At 42.0% G+C, this 22,315-nt stretch overlaps 1 protein-coding gene across 1 annotated transcript in view; it reads right to left on the minus strand.

The window, feature by feature from the left end:
• The window catches only part of LOC126400092 (protocadherin-15-like), a 356,244-nt gene that overhangs the window by 46,421 nt on the left and 287,508 nt on the right, over window positions 1-22,315 (minus strand). The window contains exons 30-34 of the mRNA XM_050060553.1: window positions 13,660-13,890; window positions 10,502-10,590; window positions 8,002-8,178; window positions 7,287-7,505; window positions 833-943 (exon numbers count right to left, since the gene is read on the minus strand). Coding sequence (XP_049916510.1) covers window positions 833-943; window positions 7,287-7,505; window positions 8,002-8,178; window positions 10,502-10,590; window positions 13,660-13,890 — 827 coding nt within the window. The remainder of the gene's footprint in view (window positions 1-832; window positions 944-7,286; window positions 7,506-8,001; window positions 8,179-10,501; window positions 10,591-13,659; window positions 13,891-22,315) is intronic.

Genomic DNA, 22,315 nt, shown 5'->3' on the forward strand with positions numbered 1-22,315 from the left:
GCGCAGCCTCCTTGTCCTCGCAAACGAAGAGGCCATTAACCGTCAGATGACGGGGACGGTGAAGAATGGGCCAACTTATGAGAGAATCACCAAATGACTGAGCAGCCGCGGCTTCCCTCCCACGTCACTGTTTACGTCACACGCTGAGCTACACGTTTTGTTACTTGCTCACGCCCCCATTGACCCGAAAAAGGCACATTCTGTATAAACAAAAGTAGGTAGGCGGCATTTTGCCGCACTCCCCGATTTTGTTTTTATACTGCCAATGCTGAACGAAGACTGATTGGGCTTTCCTGCAAATTTGCACAATTCCTATCTAAAAAGGGCTATAGAAACATGTGTTTACATGACAAAACCAGTATGAAATCAAAAGTCAGTTTTCCCTATGGTATTGAAAATGGTATTTAATATTTTTCAAGGTATTGTATTCAAGTTAGAAATTCCAGTATCGTGACGACACTAAACTGCATTTCCCAAGTGCGTTACACGACATAGTACAGGTGACGTAAACATCAAAAGCCTGGCTTTTTTGGGGGGGTAAATAGTATTCCAACTACATTAAACCCAAGTGTGTAGAGCCTTCTTTTTGCCTTCTTTCTGGTCCTTTTGCACCTTAGCATTTGGTTTTAAGTGTGGTCCCTGGTCCTGTCCCAACTTATAGAGTGTCATATAATATAATGTTATGGGACTGACCGCATGTGTGGACACCACAAAGCTCTCAAAGCAGAGGACGGCACACTGCCAAAGGCTGGAGTTTAACAGTCATAGAAATGTGAGCTAATGCCTCTGCTTTGGCTCATCAATGTAAATGCCACTTTCACACTTGACTTACATGGCGTTGTCACCCAGCTCTTCATACAGGTTGTTGGCAGTGCCTCCCCCAGGTTTGCCCGTTGGCAGTGCCATCTGGATACGGGCTGTTTTGGCACACTCTGCCTGGCGTCTGGACACAGCAGAGAGGAAACACAGGGTTAGGTATCAAAAGTTAAGAGTAAAATCCCGACCTTTGAAAGTAGTGAAACGGTCATGAGCAGGGCAGGAGGGCTTATAACATCAGTGCTTTCATCTCTAACTGAGTCCTTAAGTGAGTTTTCATGTCAACTTCATTTATTTCTGTATGTTTTCAGATTGTGCAATTCTAACAATGTATACATGTTTTATACACTATATTTCATAATAGTATAGTGTAGTGTAGTGTCTGTCTGTCCACCATTTTGGCTCAGACTGAAATACCTTGACAACATGAAGGAATAACAATGCAATTTTGTACAGACACTGAAACTCTCCAGAGGATAGAGACTAACTGATGATACCCTGACATTTTCTCTAGCACCACAATGAGGTTGACATTTTTGTTTTTGGTGAAATGTCTCAACAAGTTTTGGATGGATTGACATGAATTTTGCACACACATCCACATGTTCCTGTTCCTGTCTCAGGATGAACTGTAATCACTTTAGTGATCATTTAAGTTTTCCTCCAGGGCCATCGTTGGGTCAAATTCTCAGTTTATCCAGTAATTTCACTGATGTTTTTTTGTAATTATTTTCAATGAGAGTGGGATGTTTTGCTTGCTGCTTTTGCGTTGCTAAGTGCTACACAATTTTCTTCTCTATGCACCTCACCTTTTTGCATGCCTCGAGTTAAAAAATACTTCAACTCAGTGTTAAAAGCAGCCGACATCATCTGCTCCCCCCCCCCATTGTCCAATCAGATGAACTGAGAGTCAGGCCTTCTGTGGTGGAAATGACAATAAGTGGTAGCGTTATGTTAGCTCGCTTTCAACGTCACCCTACTAGGCAAGCTGCAAGACGTATCTGAACAAATTGTTCCCTCAACTACTTTATGATGTTTCCCAACAGTAATAAGGCCTGACGATTGACAAGAGATTGTCAATTGCTTAATTTGCATTATTCACATCATTTGCAATTTTTTTGTTATTTACGCCCAGAGTGAACACAACATGACATCAGCTTTTGGTACTGCCCATGATTTTTCCTTTTTCTGACAGTTTCATGTACCCACACAACTCTGCGTTTCCCTGTGACCAACATACTCTTTGGGAACAGCTTCTAACCCTCAATCAGAGCCAGAGCAGGTGCCCCCTGCCTATGTTGCAAGTTCACTTCACCACAAAATAGCTTAAGGACATGTGATTCAGTGGTTGCCTTGCAACAATTAAAAAAAGACGCAGTAAGCCGCAAAACGCGCTCTGTCCAATCAGGGCGTTAGCATTTATCACAGAGCCACTAGTATTGCTGTAGAGTCTTATTCTCTAAGGGTGCTTCCAGACCTAGGGTTTGCTTGCTTTGTTACAGAGTTGTATAATTGACTAGAGTTGGTTCATGTTCTCACGGCAGCATTTACAAGCGGACCAGATCAAATGCCTTGTGTGAGAAAGCTGCTCTTGATTGGTCAGAATTTCCATGTGGGAAAAATCCAGGAAGTAAACCAAACGTTGAAGAAGAGTACACTTGCAAGATAAATGTGACACTTTCTAATGTCACAATGGAGGGACAACTACGCAGGTTGATTTTAGCGCTGCTCATCGTGGACTATATTGCTGTCATTGTTCATTTTAGTCAAACCATACAGTTTGAAAACGAGGCGCGGCTCCAACTAGAAAACAATGTTTTGATGCATTGGATGTGCTGAATGTGCATATTAAGGCAGTACAGGAGGAGGTGCACATTAATAATCCTCCAGGACTGTAACATGCTCATGTTTAACCCAAACAATGTGTCATGTGACTGCAGCTGGTTCAGATCCAGGTCGGAACATGTTCTCACCACAAACAAACCACACCAGAGTTCATTTGTAACTGGACCAAGACCACCTCTTCAAGAAGGTCTCGGTCCGGTTGTTTTGGTGCGCACCTTAGTGTGATTGCTGTGTTCACACCTGCCCAAACGAACCACACTTAGGGGGCAAACAAACTTGAGTTTGATTGAACCGAACCAAACAGGGCAGGTGTGAAAGCACCTTTAGTCAGTGGTATACTGAATGTTTGTGCCTCTGTTTCTTGACTGAAAACACAAATCCATATAGAATTGTGAATCATTGTCAAACTGTTTAAAGTGCCTCTCTGCATGACAAACTATGTAACACTTACACTAAACAGTGTCAAAGTGGAAATTATGAGACAACAGCATATTGAATTCCCCAATTTCCCAACATTCTCTTGAATTAGTTGCTGTCGTTATCTTTTAAAAGGATCTTACAGAACTTGCTGAATGGTAGCAGCATGTCCACTTCTGTTTTGTTCCTACATGTCCAAAACCATTAAAATGTTAATATGTGACATGCACAACCAACAGGCATTGGTATTCTTGGTATCACTTGTCCAATATCATGATCTGGACTCCTATATGACCACACACACACACACACACACACACACACACACACACACACACACACACACTCTCTCTCTCTCTCTAATAAAAGCATCTTCCTTGGACATTTACTGATTCCGTGTTCTTGAGGATTCATTTGTTCGATTGTCCGCTGTCCTTTCTGTCTCACCGCCCTTCCTGATCTCATCCATTTTATTGTACAATGACAGTCAACACATTAATCACAATGAGAGGTGTTTAAGACAGCCATGACATTAATATTTTAGCATGGAAATAATACGAGAGCAGTACTCACTCTTTGAATCTGGCGGTGACAGACGCAGCAGACGAGAGACAGAGAAAGAGAGAGAAAGATTGGTGATTATTAGAACCATAAATCACACAATACCTCTTGTTAGCCAGGTTTACTTTTTGTAATTTACAACCCAGTTGGACAATTGGTCTTCATTACAGTCATTTAGCAACAGAGACTAGTAATTATTATGCTGATGATTACTACTCTGTTTTTCTTTCTTCAAATCTCCTCTCCTCTTCAGTCTGTTGTTATTTGTCTCTCTTTCTCAGCAGGATGAGAAGCGCTCTCCAAAACGCACTGATCCAGTTTATATGTGTATGTGTGTGTGTGTGTGTGTGTGTGTGTGTGTGTGCACCTGTTTATGTGTGTTTGGAAGACAGATGAAATTAATAGCCTTTCACGGTGGTTAGCTAAACAAACTATTAGAATTGGCACTGTGGGACAGGCTGGCATGCTGAATCATCTGGGGAAGTGACTGGCCCAGGTTATAAAATGATAAATAGTGCTAAAGGACGTCCTGTGGGAGACTCTGTCAGCTTTGTCTTATTCTCTGACTGCCTGCATCCTCCTAAAAGAAAATCACAAGTACTCTAAATGACTTGTTATTTCTGTTACCATTGCTATTTAAAGTAAAATCCTGCTTTTTTTTAGACCCACATGTATATTCATACATTATAGTTTAGTAGCGCCAAATTGATGCTGAAGTAGATGGTTTCATTTAAGGCACAATTATGTATGGGGCGGCAATGCTTAGGCCCAGAAATCACTCCAAAGGTACATTACAAAGAACATAAAAGCTGCAGAAGACAGGATTTATTGCTGAGCTGTTGTGTTTGAATGCAGTAGATTTAATAGCTACACAATAAACCACCTGCCAATGCATGCAAGAGAAGTAAACATGGACATGGAGAGTAAAATAAAAAGGTGAGGGTTGTGCATTGATGGGCAGCTGAGATCTGGTAAGGACTGACACGTTTGTTAGTCCTGTCTCTGAATATTTTTCAACCTTCCTAACCTTTCAACGGCAGTAAGCTGCAAGCCCAATTGTTCCTAGTGGGGACAGACACCTTTTAAAAGTTGACAAAAAATAATTAAGTTTCATAAATATATATTTTTCAAAAGGCTGAGTTATTTCCTGAAACAGCTTGACACTTATGCTCTTAGCTTATGTTTCTCAAACAGGTGTAACTAGTGCATTTGTTGGGCACTATCTCCAGGTAGGTAGGATCTAGTGAATATCATGACATCACCAAGATCATGTATGTCAGTTTAAAATAAACTGCAGTGCCAATTTCCATCCATAAGTGCAGATATGTGGCAAAATCATATGTTTTTAATTGTTTCTGGACAACAATGGAGCTCTTTGGCACAGAGGAATAAGCTATATTGGGCTTGGGATGACCCTTCGCTAAGTCCCACCTTCAAAAGCAGACTGGCCAATCATAGGCCCCGTTTCAACCAAGCAGTATGATACCATACAGTTCAGTTCAGTAAGCTTTTTTTCCTGTTTCCACTGTATAAAGTTGTGGATGGTACCAATGGAACTGTTCCCTACTGTCCCCATTTTTGGTCCCCCCTCTGTTGGGGTACCTAGCACACAGGTCTGGTACTAAAAGGTGGAGCTGTGAACACTGCAGTCTGTTGATTGGTCAGTAGCGGACGGTCACTCTGCTCAGGGCTGAGTTGTGGCTGGTTTTGAGGCTCATGTAACTACTGTCCATGAAAGGATGTTTTGCTGCCTTTTCTCTGAGAAAAAAATAATTCTTAATTGGGCCGACTGCTGACGACTTTTAACTGTACGTTCAAACCAGAAGCTTCCAAAGAGGCAAAGATGCCCAAGAAGCACGACTGTCAAAAATATCTGTGGCAGCTTTGGTCGCTCTAGTCGCTCATCACGTGAATCATTGAACGTTCGATCGTGCTTCTCAATTTAAAGGAGCCACAAGGCGGACTACTGGCTTGAAAGCAGCGTAGTTGCTGCTTGCTGGTGTCCAGTAAAAAAGCTCATAGTTGGCCAACAGAAAGTTATGTTTGGTCAATGAAAACAGAAAATGTATGTCATCCCATTCAAACCAAGCAAGGAAGACTTGCATGCCACGTCGCAACATTGGCCTGCAATTCTCTCCTCTATTACTAACATTACACACCTTAAAACTCAACCAACCAACTACCACTGCGACGCGGTCCCAAGCCTCATTCTTTTTATTTTCGTCTCTGTAACCAAACAGCGACACATTATAAAGGACTGAGTGAGCGCGAACGCAAGTAATAAACTTCTCGATATCTATTGTCGGAACAAGTGTGCTGTAGGAACCAACATGGCTTGTTCTCTGGGACCCGATTCATCTAAGCACATCAGCTTTCCGATTGGTTGTCTCTGAAATGTGTCAGAGCTCATTACCATAAAGTTATGAGTTTTAACTCTCTTTTCCGGAGACGCTCCAGTTGCTTTGGTCGCCCAAGACGCGCGGCTGACGACCAAGTAGCCCAAGTCGCCCAAGTTGCCAGGCTCTCATTGAAAATGAATGACTTCCGGCATTTTGGAAGCTCTGGTCGCTGTTGGTGTGAATGTACAGTTAGGTGGAACGTTTAGTTGTAATGTTACTCAATGCATGAGGTGACGACGTGAATCCATCAGCACACCTTAAATTTCACTGTGACAACTTTGATCATTACTTTAGTTTTTATATGACATACACTTTTAGTAATGAGTGAATCTTCAAGAATTTACATATATATCAATCTCGAGCGGAACGGCATATATCCAATCCTCACTTGGAGAAAAAAAATCTTTGAGCAGGATGTGAGCAGTGAGGTTGCATGTAGGAGAGCTATGGCGGCTAATAACATGAATGACCCTAACTCGAGCCAATGTTTGGTTTGTCACTACTGGACTACTGTAGAAACATGGTGGGGCAACATGGCGATCTCTGTAGACGCGGACCCGCTCCCTATGTAGATATAGAAGGCTCATTCTAAGGTAACACAAAGGCAATAATTATTTTCAGGTAATTATACACTAAAGAATATTATATTCTATTTCTGCGACTAAAGCTATGCTGAATGTATACACATGCTGCTTTTGCTTTGTAATGATTGTAACAGTGAACAAACACCTACCCTGCTTTACAGGAACAGTGTTGCAGTTTGTCTTACTCTGGGATCTCTAGGCTTTAGCTTTTAACTATCCTTATCTATTTAACTTGTTTTTGCTGCTGAGTGAGTTTGACATCCTGGATGTATCCATCAAACACATATTGTAAACCCTTGAGACTGCTTCTCTGTGAAATTGCTTTTGTCGTTTTCCAAAAATTAAATAATACTTCTTCAGGGAGTGCAGTTAGTGGTAGTGTGGGCTCCATGCTGGCTCCGACAGCTTGACGGACCATCAGCAGCTAACGACCACAAAGAGGCGGGGCTTAGCAGGACCAGCTCACTGTCAGTTTTTGACCTTTTCATGGGATTTGTTGATAAAAAGAAAGTAAACTACTGTAAAATATGGCCAACACAAGCCAATCAGAAGGACAGTATGCTTGTACAGTCTCATTCGGTCGTTAGTGTCTTTAAGTTCCATTTCTATTCAGAAACTGCCATAAAACAAACTAAAACAACACCTACACATAAGTCATACTCACTGTTTGTAGGTGATAATGACAATCAGTATGGCTGGGACACAGCAGATAATGATAATAACTGCCAGAGCCAACAGCGCCCCCTCTGTGTAGCCTACAGTTTGCACAGCTTTCTTCACGCTGGTCACCACCTCAGGGGTTCGGATCTCCAGAATCCGTCCACCAGGAGGGAGGAAAGGCTGGAACTCTTTATTGATGTCCAAGAGTTTACCATCAAGAAACCTTGGGAGAAGAAACACAGTGATGTAACTGACAAAAAACACTATAAATTGACCTCTAATATTCAGTGCAAGTGATGCCAACATCAAACCAGTGGTAATATGCGGTGGTAAAGGCCAGAACTCTGTGCCAGCTAAATATCAGAAAAGTTATCCATGCAGCAAATTGGTCTGTAAGTCAGCAAGTTGCCCACTTACTTGTGTGGTTATACTTTTTTGTTTTGTAAAAATAGCACCCAGTTAAAGTGACGACTGACACAATTCGTGAGAACTTTTCTTGATCGTCTAAGCTGCCAGAAAGAACAAGACTGACTTCAACAAAATAACCTGCACACTTGTGTGAATGGCAGCACTCCAACAAAACTAATTGAGGCCAGTTAAATTAGGAATTACTTAATTGCCATGTAATTTAGGTTCAGTCCTATCTCATTTTATGATATAAAGATTTTGGAGTGCTGCCACTTTACTTTTCATGGATTTGTTGCTGGCAAAGTTCTTACTTGTAGAGCTCCTGTCTCGATACAGCTCTATTTGTCAGTGGGTCGATGGCATAAATCATGAGGTCCGACTTGGTGTAGTCTTCCTGCTCCATTCCGTCACCATGGCGATGGGGACCAATGGTTTCCACAACAACCTTTGCGCCCGGTATCTGTTCCTGGACGTAGCGCTCCAAGATGCTGAGGATTAAAAAGGATGGATTGTGACGCCTTCAGGATACATGTCGAGACATGGCCGACACACACGTTAATCAACACATATACAAAAATACACACCTTTGTAGACACAAACATGTACTTACAAGACCCCGGTCACACCACACAAACCAAACAGGCACACAAAACCACACACACATTTTTTTCATCCTGTCAGCTAAGCAGAGTCATGCTGTGAAATATTGATTTCTGTCCCGCCAGAAACACCTGCTCACAGCAGGAAATGTCCCGCTAAGGTGTGTGTGTTTGTGTGCGTGTGTGTAAGAGGGGTAGAGAGAAAAGATGGTAAGTACTTTAAAATGTCATTATCCACTAATGTGTGTGAGGAAAAATAAAGCAGTAACCTAACTGAGCTGTGTATTATGGACAAAATATATATCATAGAATGAATAATGCAGTTTGTGTTTAGCATAAACATTTTTGCCTTTATTCAAATGAATGAAAATACATTTGGCAGACTGTGAAAGAAGATATTGTTACTTGATTCAAGCAATTCCTGAAACAGGCTGAGCTGCACTGAGGCAAAGGCAGAATATCTCCCATTAAAGCTGCTACTGTGGTGTTGATAAGGTCATGTTTTCATGGCTCAAGCCCCAAATGTTTTGAGCATAGCACGGAATATCATAAAGAGTGTGTATTGGCCTCAAGAGATGGAGGGTGGAGGAGGATAATAAAAGTGTCAGCTGGTGGGGGCTAGGTAACACACAACATGTTTGTGAAAACATGGATGCTTCACCCACATCTTCCCACCTGCAGCACAGAAGATACAATCAGCACCGCTTCAAGATCAGTGTCACCAGTTTGTTGTCTGACCAAATGTCTCCCCTTCTGTTCCTGATATGATTTATGATGATAAAATAATAGCCAGAAAAGCGCTCTTGCAGAACATAATGATGTAACAGTGAAGTTGACCTTTGACCTTTTGGATTTAAAATTTCACCACTTTCTCATTATATCTTGTTAGACATTTGTGTGAAGTTTTGCCACAATTAGCAAAAGACTTTTGGAGTTATGGCCAAAAACACTGACCTTGACCTTTGACCCTAGACCACCAAATTCTACTGAGTTTATTCTACAGTTCAAGTGAATGTTTGCTCCAAATTTGAAGAAATTCCCTCATGCTGTTCTTGAGATATCACGTTCACAAGAATAAGATGGATGCGAGGTCACAGTGATCTTGACCTTTGAGCCTTGATCACTGAGATCTCATCCTTCATCCTCAAGTCCAAGTCAACCTTTGTGCCAAATTTGAAGAAATTCTCTCAAGGTGTTCTTTAGAAATCATGCTCACGAGAATGAAACAGACAAGGTCACAGTGACCTTGACCTCTAAACTATGACCACCAAAAACTGATCAGTTCATCTTTGAGTCCAAGTGGACATTTGTGCCAAATTTACAGAAATTCCATTGAGCTGTTTTTGAGATAATGCGTTCACAAGAATGAGATGAATGCAAGGTCATGGTGACCTTGATTTTTAAACCTTCACCACCAAAATCGAGTCCAAGTCAACCTGTGAGCCATATTTGAAGAAATTCCCTCAAGGCGTTCTTGAGGTATCACATTCACGAGAATATCTGTGTTTTTAACGGTACCATGCTCGTAATTTCGTTCTGCTTTGCATCACTGATGTTTTTGCTGAATGACAATAAAAGGATCTTGAATCTTGAAGACAGACAAGGTCACAGTGACCTTGACCGCTGACCACCAAAAAGTAATAATTTCATTGATGAGTCTGCGTGAACATTTGTACAAAATTAAAAAAAAAAAGTTCCCACAACGATACTGCATTCAGGATGGAAATGACGTATGTACGTATGAAAGGATGGACAACCCGAAAACATAGTGCCTTCGGCCATGGCTGTCGGCGGCGCTGAGGCATGAAAAGCCAAACAATTAAAGGGAGTTTTAAGAAGAGATTGAAAAGAGGTCACAGAGCTCAGGGGCCCGAATAGCAAAAGCTTTGTCACAAGCTGTGTTTTTCACCTTTAACATTATTCTGTGAAATCACATACATATTCAGAGGTATTATAGTATAAGACGAGTTATCTGAGATGAGTCAGCAGCTGCTTATCAGAGTCTAACAATAGACTTTATGTAAGCAGAGGCTCAGTGGTTCACCAGAGAAGGTGTCCATCATCAGCTTTTTCCAATGTTGAAGGCACTTGCTAACCTGAAACTGACCTGCTCTCTTGATAAGAGCTTCAGTATACTTCCTAAAAATAAAAAAAAATCTTAACATTTCTTGGTTATAAGTGTCACAGTATAATGCAGTATAATGTACATTACCTGAGCAGCTTGTCTTTGTTTTTCTCCACATAAGTTGGAGGGACGTTTGACACAACCACCTGCATGTCCAGCTGGTTCACGACTGACACCTACACAACAGAGAGAGAGAAAAAAAAAATGCAATTAAACCTCATTTTAGACTGAGCTGAAAAACGAATGTTCAGCTGTAAAATATTTCACTAAACCTCTTCAGATGGCACTTCCACAGCTTTGTATTGGAAAAGATAACAGTTAAAATCCAACTATGTTTCAAGCTTGTTACAATTCAAATTTGTTTTCACTTTCTGGGAATTAATGATACGATGCAATACGATACGATATAATAAGATATTATGCATTATACTTTAAAATTCATCTTGGACTCGAATGAAAAGCATACATCAGAAAAAAACATAGAAACAAATACTACACATAGCAGTATTGCACATCAGCCACTCGTGTTGCACATAACACCAGCACACAACAGAGCACCATGAGCAAAGCACAACACCACCCCTAAGCATCAAGCAAAATAATTTAAAGTCTTAATTGAGGTTGGCAAATCTCACTGCAATTGAGTTAAATTATGCCACTTTATTGGTGTTGAGAGAAAAACGTAGAATATAAGTTGGAGGAAATGACTCCAAAAGCATTCATACAGACATTACAAAATGAAATTCAAGGACTTACAAAGTACTTTTTCAAGCACAATTTTCTCTTCATTTTCAAGGACCTCACTCAAAGCAAAAAAAATCTTTTTCAAATCTACACTTTTATTAAATATGACTAAATTATGTGATCACTGTCTCTCTTTTCAGTCAAGGGTTACCCATCACACTCTCTTTAGGTATAAATCCTCGACTAAACATTTGAATGTCATAGAACCATCTGAAAGGAGTGCAAGGAAATTAAGCCAGCTGACACTTGTGTTTCATATATGGCGGCGCTATCACATTGGCGCACAACTGAAAAGAGAGGAAAACAAATCACGCTGAAAGGCTGACTCTTTAAGTTTAGCTATGCCAGTATGGGCCTACTGATTTTGTCGGGGTTTTAAATGTGGATGGAGGTAAAAATAAACTACGCATTGTAAACAAGAGGGACAAAAAAAAAAGTGTTGACCCCCAGCCTCTGAAGCTGTCATAAAGTCAGAATTTGTGTCTATACCTCGATTACCCTGTTAGTTATTTATATTTAGTCTGTAAGGTCAACTGATCAAAAAAGTGTTTTTATGCTGGGTGCCATAATCCTTAAGTCATAATTCTCTCTCTGATGCGCTGTCTGTCAGTAATATTCATACTAGTTCAAATAAACAATTTCATTGTGTTTTCCCATCTTTGCTGATTAACAGGGCAGAGTCTCTGCAGAAAAATACACCACCACACATTTCAAATGGAGCATAGACGATGATTGAGAGGGTTTACTTCTGTATGAGTCAATTGATTTTTAAGAAAACCGTGCAAAATTTATCTTTAAGTAGTTTAAAATAGGTAGGCCTACATAGCGATACAGCTACACATCATTATACACGCTCTTCCCAGGCATAGGAAGATAAGCAAACTGCTAGCACTTGCTAACTTTCATCGCTCATTAGATGTTCCAGCCACCAACTAGTTTGGAGATATTTGAGGAGAAATTTAAAACAATGGCCAAAATAAAATGGAGCATAGCGTTAGTTCAGGCAGGACATGATGTCAAGCTCAGCTCACATCCCAGGGGGTTGTTGCTGCTGCTCTCCCTGCCTTAGGCTTTCCATGGAGGTGCATGGAAGGGCGGGGAGGTTTGCTCACTCTGCCTCAGGCTTTCCTCATTTGCGTGTGGAAGGGCAGAGAGGTTTGCTCTCTCTGCCTTAAGGTTTTCCATGTAGGTGCGTGGAAGGGCAGAGAGGTGTGCTCCCTCTGCACTAGGCTTTCCTTATTTGCGCATGAAAGGGCAGAGAGGCAGGTGGAATAGGCTTTCTGCATGGGCCTAGGAAGGGCAGAGAAGCCCCAAAACAGAGCCATACTGTAAAATATAATACTGCAAATGGAAATAAAGCTTTCTTTGACTAAAGCGGTCCTGACTGAAGTATATCTTATTTTCAAATCTACACTTTTATTAAATATGACTAAATTATGTGATCAATGTCTCTCTTTTCAGTTAAGGGTTACCCATCACACTCTCTTTAGGCATAAATCATTGACTAAACATTTGAATGTCATAGAACCATCTGAAAGGAGTGCAAGGAAATTAAGCCAGCTGACACTTGTGTTTCATATATGGCGGCGCTATCACATTGGCGCACAGCTGAAAAGAGAGGAAAACAAAAAATGCTGAAAGGCAGACTCTTTAAGTTTAGCTATGCCAGTATGGGCCTACTGATTTTGTCGTGTGGAAGGGCAGAGAGGTGTGCTCTCTCTGCCTTGAGGCTTTCCACGTAGGTGCATGGAAGGGCNAAACAAAAAATGCTGAAAGGCAGACTCTTTAAGTTTAGCTATGCCAGTATGGGCCTACTGATTTTGTCGGGGCTTTCCTCATTTGCGCGTGGAAGGGCAGAGAGGTGTGCTCTCTCTGCCTTGAGGCTTTCCACGTAGGTGCATGGAAGGGCAGAGATGTGTGCTCTCTCTGCATTAGGCTTTCGTCATTTGTGCATGAAAGGGCAGAGAGGTGTGCTTTCTCTGCCTTAAGGCTTTCTACGTAGGTGCGTGGAAGGGCAGAGAGGTGTGCTCTCTCTGCCTTGAGGCTTTCCACGTAGGTGCATGGAAGGGCAGAGATGTGTGCTCTCTCTGCATGAGGCTTTCATCATTTGCGCATGAAAGGGCAGAGAGGTGTGCTTTCTCTGCCTTAAGGCTTTCTACGTAGGTGTGTGGAAGGGCAGAGAGGTGTGCTCTCTCTGCCTTAAGGCTTTCCACATAGGCACTTGGAAGAGGCTTTCTGCGTGGGCCTAGGAAAGGCAGAGAAGCCCCAAAACAGAACCATACTGTCAAATGTAATACTGCAAATGGAAATAAAGCTTTTTTTGACTAAAGCGGTCCTGACTGAAGTATATTTGAAACTTTCCCAAAACATTGTGTTAATTCAAAACCATTTGCAGGCCTGGAAAACAGTTTTTCTAATTTCAGAACTTTTCCATAAATTTCATGACTGTGGGAAACCAGTATTAAACTTGCCACCCACATAAAAAATATAAATATACCTACCACTATCTCCGCCTTGCTGCTGTGTCCTTTACCATAATTGTCCGTAGCAACCACCTCAAACTTGAAATATGACCGCCTCATGTTGCGGTACATGATTGCTGTCTTCACCACGCCTGTGTATGGCTCGATGACGAAGCCGTCTTTAGTATCTTTACTGTCTTTGCCAGCAGGAGGGGGAATGATGAGCCGGTACATCATAGAGCTGTAGTTACCGGTGTCTTTGTCCAGAGCCTGTAAAATGAGGAAAACAAGAATCACAACACAGTGTCATTATTGTAATCATCTTCATAACACCACCAAAATATCATCATCATTATAATCACTGTTATAATGAAATGTCATCATCATCATCATCAGCGACGCAAACACTGTGATCAAGTCATTGTTACTATTATCATAATAATCAATTATATGTTCTGGGGTGATTATCATCATGACTGTGAGCGCTTTGCTTCCAGGTGTTTGAGCAGCTGATCAATATGCAGCACTGCTGTGTATATTGATTACTTCAGGACTGATATCTTGTATTTGTCACTCACCAAAAGGCCAAATATTATTGCTGCTTTTTCCTCACTTTATTTTCTCGTGGGAAAACCTGCTCTGTTTGTTTGTGCTGTTTAGTGTAGTACTCTCAATCAGCAGTAGGGGGTAAAGTGGTGCTTTGAGCTGTGTGCAGGCCTATTCATCTGTTCTGTCATTCTGGCTAACCATCAAGTCTCTCCCTCATTCACACATACATGCAAACCTCACATTCACGTCCAGACACAGACGCACACTCAGACAGACATTGATTTATTGCTGGGTCTTTACAAGAAGGGCTGGGAGTATAGACTACAGATTCAGCTCTGAGACACCCACCACATCAAAGGTAACGCTATGATAGCAAGAGACACAAATGTTTTATTTTTCTTATGGGCAGGGGATAAGGAAATGGAGGCAGGAAAGAAAAAGAAGACATAAAGGAAATAAGTAGGCATACATATAGAAAGATGAGGGAATAAGGGAAGACTGAGGAAAGAATTGCTGTACAGATATTTCTTTTTCTTGGTGTTCTTACTTGCAGTTGTGAGTGGCACAGTTAGGATAACTTTTCAGCAATACATCAATACCTGCAGTAATATCAACCACCTGTTTGAACTGCAATAGTACAGGTGTGGAGTACAGACCTGATTATTTTCTATTGCACCTAGAAAGAGTATAGCTGTGTCCTAAATCCACATACATACAAAGTCTAAGTAGGAGGAAACTGGAAAAGTGACAAGATTAATAATTCTGGATGTTGGTGAAAAAGCTCCAGGAAAATACTTAGAGCTGAACTGCTGGAAAAACACTGTGCTGGCTCAGTTTCTGTCACAGTTTGATTGCTTTTGCTCCGTTGCATCATTTTCTGTAAGTATAAAACAGTAAGGTATGTTGCTGTCTTGTGTGCCAACCAGTGTTGTCGTACTCCAGGCTAAGACTGGTCTCCAGATCACCTTTGTAAGCTCTTTATCTCATCTCAGAATCAGCCACATTTTTACTCAGCCTTGTCTTGGTCTCAGACAAAGAGGATTCAGGTTTTTATTTAAAGACCGCTCAAGACCACAGCTGCAGGGTTTAACTAAATTGCCTGCTCAAAAAAGGAGTGTTGAATAAAGTTGGTTAAGTTGATTCAACTCCATAGTGTTTGTTTGTATTTGTTTGCTCATAGAAAACAAAGGACAATTCCCACACGTAAAATTCACCTCTGCAGTGTCCTCTGATTATTTTATCACGCTATTTCTCATGGTACACTTTAACTTGGGCCACGCTGCCTGTGTGAGAAGCATGTGACGACTACCTTGCTGAATTGCTGCGGCTTGCACGCGTGAGGTGTTCACACAGACAGTGTTGCTGCTGCGGCCCTGCTGCAGAGCTGCCTGCTGCTAAAACTACCGTATTTCCACAATTAAAGGCCAATACTACCATCAATTATGGAGCAGTGCAAGCCACTGGATTTTCAGCTTCATGGTCTTGCAAATATTTCACAATAAAAAGCCTTTTGTTAACAAACGAAGGGATTATATCCACAGAAACATTGTCAAAAGGCTTTTATTTTGAAACAGAAACAGGAAACATTCAGTTAAATAAATATTTATATTATTTCATTTCTGTCAGTGATCTAGACATTGAAATTGAGAGGTGGTATAATGTAAATGTGAAAAGACCATTTTCCCAGGTAGTTTTACCGAAAACCTTGCACGTCATGCGGGAAACAAATAGGCAAATCTCTTATTCTCTGATGTGCCTCGGCTGAGCAGCAGCTGAGGAGCAGCCGAGCAGCGCCTGAGCAGGTGCTCCGCATGCTGGCAGTGTAGCCGCTCTAACCTGTTAACGCTGTGCTGAAAAAACAATACAAGCGGTTCCGCAATGTACATGCACTGCTCATACAGGCAGGGTGCCCCAGGTCTCATACATACACACATATACGCTATACACAGGCATGGCAATAAAAGAGATACATGAAGTGGAATCTTCAGTTGTTTTCTGTGGGTGATTTGGTGTGAATGTGGATCTTTCAGATCAATTATGGTTTGCATGTTCCACATTTTATCGTAAGTGAGTCGTGCAGTGTGGGACTCACACTGGTCTGGCCTTGGTTTTGACTTGATCACCCTGCCCTCAAATCAAATCCAATACACTTCTTACCCCTAGCACTTATCCCTTACCCCTCCCTTTTGCGCATTCATGTCAAGGGGTAGGGCAAAGTGTTGGGGCTACATAACCCTCTGAACGTAGTTTTTTCAGAGGCACACTTTAAACCAAGTATTATTAGAAAACATCAGTAAGATGGCTCCATAAGAAACAATAGAAACCCGCAAATGTATTTTCTTTGTTAATAAAGACTAGTCCATACCCATTGAGTGCACAGTTGCCCACGTACAGTTTCACATGGTGTGTGTTTGGGATACAGGTCATAGGAAATTGCAGATTAAATAGTCAACTGAACCCATTAAGAAGAGCAATATATGAGTTTTTGTGAATGTGATAGTACGACTGCTTTATTGAAAGTACAGTAGTACCATTGGCAATAGTGGGATAGTTAGTGGGCTAAAACTGTACATTAGTAGTTGAGGTAGCACGTTGAAAGGCAGATAGTTAAAGTCATTGCCTTATAGAAGCTCAGTTTTAGTAAGTTTTACAACTTTTGCCAAGAGGGAACTTTAGATATTAGTCCCTAGATTATGTTCACCGAGTTGCATGCAGATCGCTCAAACTTCCTAGGAAGAGATCGTTTCGTGTTTTTCAAAAAATAAAAAATGGCAGAAAATCTATATAACCAGACGTTAATTTGGTCCTCATGAGTAGAGGAATCTCTGTGCAAAGTTTCATGTCTCTACGACATACGGGGCATGAGATATGCCAAAGTTTGCAATTTCAATCGGTTGCTATAGTGCCCCCCTTTGACCAATTGATGTAATATTGATTGATTTGCATCCTCCCATGACCCTCTACCACTGTGCCAAATTTCACATGGATTGATCAAGTCAGTGAGAGTCAGTGAGGAGAAAAATGTGGAACAGACACACAGACAGAGTTTTCGTCATTATATAGTAAGATTTGAAAATTATGATTATCATTGATTTATCTTAGTTTGATGTTGCTTAAATATATTATTGTCCTTTCTTTATAACAAGCATAACAAAAGAAATCACTAGTATGCTCATGTCTCAGTAGCTAACTAGCTAGCTAGCTATCATTACATTGTTATTGCTGATTTGTGCATGACAGTCCCAGATTGTGTATGCCTCTGTCAACCTGTCAAGTTGTACTTTACATCCATGTCTGTCCTAGTCTGAGTGGGCGGAAGTTCGCTGCATAGATCAGCCTCTCATTGGGCGGAACGAGCCACCCGCTGAAGTCCCGCCCTACCATCTCCGGTTGTGTAGCAGTTTTCAACCGTTTTCAACATGTCCTTTACTAACTTTTGCGGTGTTTGATCTTGCGGGGATGTAGCCATTTTCTGCCATGGTTCATGTCCTGTAGGCGATATTTTTGTGGGCGTTTCTGCCATGGTTCATGTCCTGTAGGCGATATTTTTGTGGGCGTGTTACACCAAAACCTGTTTTCCCCCGGGAATATTTTTGCAAGCGCACCGTTGCTGTTCACCGCCCAGAACGATTGTGATTGGTTGAAAGAAATACAAGCAGCCAGGGCGTTTTTTTCTCCAATCTTAAAGTGAGAGTCGGCCCAGCCAGACCTTTCTTTTCTTGAGAAAGGTCTGATGAGTGAGACTATGGGCTCTAGTTTTGCAGACCGGGTGCGGCGGGGGTGCAGCGCACCTGCGCTTCGCCAACTGGGTGTGGCCAGGCGGATTTTGTAAGTTTGGCACATCGTGCACCTGGCGCAGCTACTCCTCTTTCCCACCTCCGTCCCTCCTACCGGCGCAAGTCGGAAAGATGGAGGAGAGAAGGCGTGGAGTGGGTTTTACACACATCACACCAATCAAATGAGCCCCTCTCCTCGCCCTTAAATGCGCCGCGCGAAGGTGTAATGAGAGTTTACTCAATTCGCCATGGCAGAAGAGAGCAGCAGTGTCAGACAGCTAAACTCCTCCCAGGAGGAAACTGATGTTTTGGTCTGGGAGGTTCAAGCTCACAGTGTCCAAATATACGGAACTGCGAGCAGACCTCCATGGGCTGATGATGCAAAGGTAGCCTGGGAGGAGGTCACCAAAATTGTAAATCAATGTTGCCTGGGAGGAGGTCACCAAAATTGTAAATCAATGTTGCGTTTCTCTCGTGCCTTTCTCTCTCGCAGTTTCACTCTGTTTCTTTTCTTTTGACTTTTCTAAGATGACAGATGCTGAATATATACTCCCTATCTGATGCTGTGGCTGTTTGTGGTTGGCTGAGAGGGATGTGAACTCATTAGTTTGCAGCTGTGTTAATCAAATCAGGTTGGGTTTCCATTACGCGTGCCAAACGTGCCAAACGGTGCCAATCCCCTTTGATCTGACATCAGATGTGACGGGACAGTCGATATAGAGATACATTTATGTGCTGATTGCAGATAGTTGCATTGAATAGTGGTTTTTTGGGTATTTATTGCATCGTTAATGTGCCTGATATTCTGGAAACCTGCCTGTGAGGTTTTGGTGACGTGTGCGCACTGTCCGCCGGTCAGCCAAACTTCGGCTTACACCGGCTGCGCTCCCCCTGCGCTGACAGTAGACCTGGTTTCAGCTGGCGAGCTTTTAGCGCACCTTCGGCGAAGCCTTTTGGCACGAAACTGTCACTGCGCCAAGCTGGATCTGTCGACACCTCCCCCTGCTGCGCCGCCACACCCATCTCAGCGCACCTCGGTCTGCCAAACTACCAAACTGAGCGCGCCTCGGGTTGCGCTGCTCGAAACTAGCTCTGCGCGGGGTTCGCCACCCTGCGCCACCTGCGCTGCGCCGGGAAACTAGAGCCCTATGTCTGTCCAGACTCATATCCATGTCAGTAGACACACACATCTCCAACCCTGCAGCACAGTAGATCTATACAAGATTAGTGTCACCAATTAAGTATCTGATTAAATGTCTGCCCTTCTGATCCTGAGTTAGGATGTTGAATAATGGCCAGTAATTTTTTTCATTTTCTTTTTTCATGAAAGATCATTATGATGTCACAGTGAAATTGACCTTGGACCCTTTGAATATAAAATATCACCACTTCATCATTTTTATCTTGTTAGAGTTTTCTGTGAAATTTTGTCATGATAAGCGTATGAATTCCTGAGTACTATGAGGAGGTCACAGTGAACTTGACTTTTGGCCATCAAAATCTAATCACCTCATCCTTGAGTCCAGTGGATGATTGTGCCAAATTAGAGGAAATTCCCTAAAAGCATTCTTATAGTATCACATGGACAGAAAACATAATGCTCCTGGCTGCGGCTGTCTCTGGCATAAAGAACAGCATTTGTATGGGAATGATTCTGTCCCATATAATGGTTCCCACTGTATTTGAACTGTACTTCCTGGATTGTACTCTACCTTCTCACAAGTTCCTCCAGCAACACACCTACGCCAATGCAGCTGTTTGAATATTTTTAAAGCAGTGCTATTTTTGGTATGAACACCCACTAAAAGGGAAGGTTGGAATTAGCAATTAAAAGCGAGGGGAAAAGGCTGCAGAGAGAACGATGAGTAAATCCTGCGTTTGCATTGGTTGTGTTGGGAGAAGTGACAAGCATCTCGGGGAGACAAAAATAAAATCACAAATTGGTTTTGAAGAACAAAAGAACCTTTGGAGGTATCGAGTAGGTTTGCCAATGTGAGACTCATCTGCAAGCTAATCAATATTTGTGTTCTGGCATCCTCTGAGGGACAAAAAGACTGAACTCCAGCACGTGCACTTGAACATGTACACTCTGAAAGCATGGCAGCCCTGCGTGAAGCAATATACACAGAGATAACAAAACGTAGCCTGGCATACACACACACACACAAAACTCATTAAGACAATGTGCGTGCTTCAGACAGATGTGATGGAATTAGTTATACCTGAGAGATTGAAAATGCACATTTCTCAAACTTTCTCCCCACCTCCTGTCTTCACTTGCTCTTTCATCTGAATGTTAGCAAATTTGCCCCGAGCATCCCCGTCCATTTTTCTAGTCACCCCTCCCCCCTCTCCATCCATTCATCCAACCATGAATCATGCAAGTCTTTCCTACCTTCTTCTGTCCAGTTTGTCTCTCAGCAGGATGCCAGTTATCTTTATCTAACCATCAATCCTCCCCCTTCCTTCCAATCTCAGATCTATCGCCTCTCCCTGCGGTGATCGAGCCTACTAGCGAGCCATTAGTTCTTCCCGTCCATTCTGTTAAAGTATTTAGAGAGGTCAGATGACGGTAGAGCAAGTTACTGTAAACCAGCTCCAGCCTTGACACTGGAAATCCATATGCAAAACCACCACCCTCAGGTGTTTGCAACGGAGGAATAATAATTTGAAACACCAGGTTTATGAGTGAGAAAAGAACATTTTCTACGCTTGTGAAGCTGTGATTTTGAATATGACTCTTTGTTGCGTGCTCTCCCTTATTCTCTCATCTTCCCTGTCACTCTCGCTGTGTGTGATCTAATGAAGCAGGAATGTCTAAGAATGATCTTAAAAACTCTAATAAAATATTAAAGCGCATACTTTCCTGACAGAGACCCTGCCCAAGTCTCTTGTGGCATCCTGGCTCATTAAAACATATTGCTACTTCTCAGATAGAGGCTGAGAGCTCTGTGACCCATTTTGGGTCCTAAAAGCCATTTTAATAATACGAGAGTCGCTCGAGTTGTTTACAGTGATATGAGATTCTCTGTGTTAGGTAAAAAAGGAAAGGAAACGGAGAGATGTATCAATTCACAGAGAGATGGAGGGATGTGTCGAGGGAGGGAGACAGAATAATCTAACCAGTTAATCTTGTTACTTACTGGACTGAATTTATCTCCATTTAAAGTAAACAACACAAATACAAGCACACAAGTCAACCCGGGCGCTGTAATCACCTTCAAACTGAATTAAGCTGGAAGCTGTCAAGGCTACTTTTGTGTCCAAGTCATAACATTTTGAGTCTCACATGAAAGTTTTGAATATTATGAGGCGACAAATACAAGAAACTTAGTAAAATACAAAGCAACACAGCATTGTTACAAAAAGTTGGAATATAGTCAGCCAACTTGCATGGAGTGGATTATTATGTAAATGTTGAATATGCACAGTATTATTGGAGAGGAAACATCAAGCTAAGCACAGCAGGGAGTGGGTGGACTCTGAGTCTACAGGTGGGGGTGGGAGTCGGGCTTTTGAAACTATATGAACAGTAGAAGCTACAACCACAGCCACAGCAGCAAGCGACACCACAGCTTTCAGGTGAGCGGTGAGCAGAGCACTGACATCTGAAGTTCACTGCCATGATTAAAAGACTTTATACAATGTTTGTTGAAGTGAGAGGAGTGTGCCATGTGAGTGTAGCGGTGACTCCAGTTGGGCTGCCTGAACTGACAAGTAAGTGAAACTAGTCCATACCCATTGAGTGCACAGTTGCCCACGTACAGTTTCACATGGTGTGTGTTTGGGATACAGGTTACAGGAAATTGCAAATTAAATAGTCAACTGAACCCATTAAGAAGAGCAATGTATTCAGAGTTTTTGAAAACGTGGGACGGACAGAATGACTGACTGACAGAATGACACACTGACAGTTTCCGTGATTATGTACAGCATACCATACCATGACTTAGTCATACCAAAAATTAGAAACAAACATTTGGCCACAGGGGGAGCCACAGCGATCGGTCGCATTTTAGCCATTTTTCTATTGTTATAGCGCCACCCAGTTGCCAATTAGAGTTAAATTTCTCCAGTCACCTTGAGGCATCCTGTTCTACATACCTACCAAGTTTAGTAAAAATCGATATGGCAGTTAGGCCTAGATAAGAAATTAGCTCTCTAGCGCCCCCATTTTGTTTGGTCTGGTCAATAATGGAGGGGTCCCCTCAGATTATGTGTGGTCATATGCCTACAAAGTTGTGTGGTGATCGGTGAAACCCTTGAGATGTTATACACCTTTATGTGATGAGCCACGCCCTCCGCAATATTCATTGCCTTATAGAAACTCAGTTTTAGTAAGTTTTCCAACATTTGCCAAGAGGGAACTT

This window comes from Epinephelus moara, chromosome 13 (genome assembly GCF_006386435.1).
Source record: "Epinephelus moara isolate mb chromosome 13, YSFRI_EMoa_1.0, whole genome shotgun sequence".
NCBI lineage: Eukaryota > Metazoa > Chordata > Actinopteri > Perciformes > Serranidae > Epinephelus > Epinephelus moara.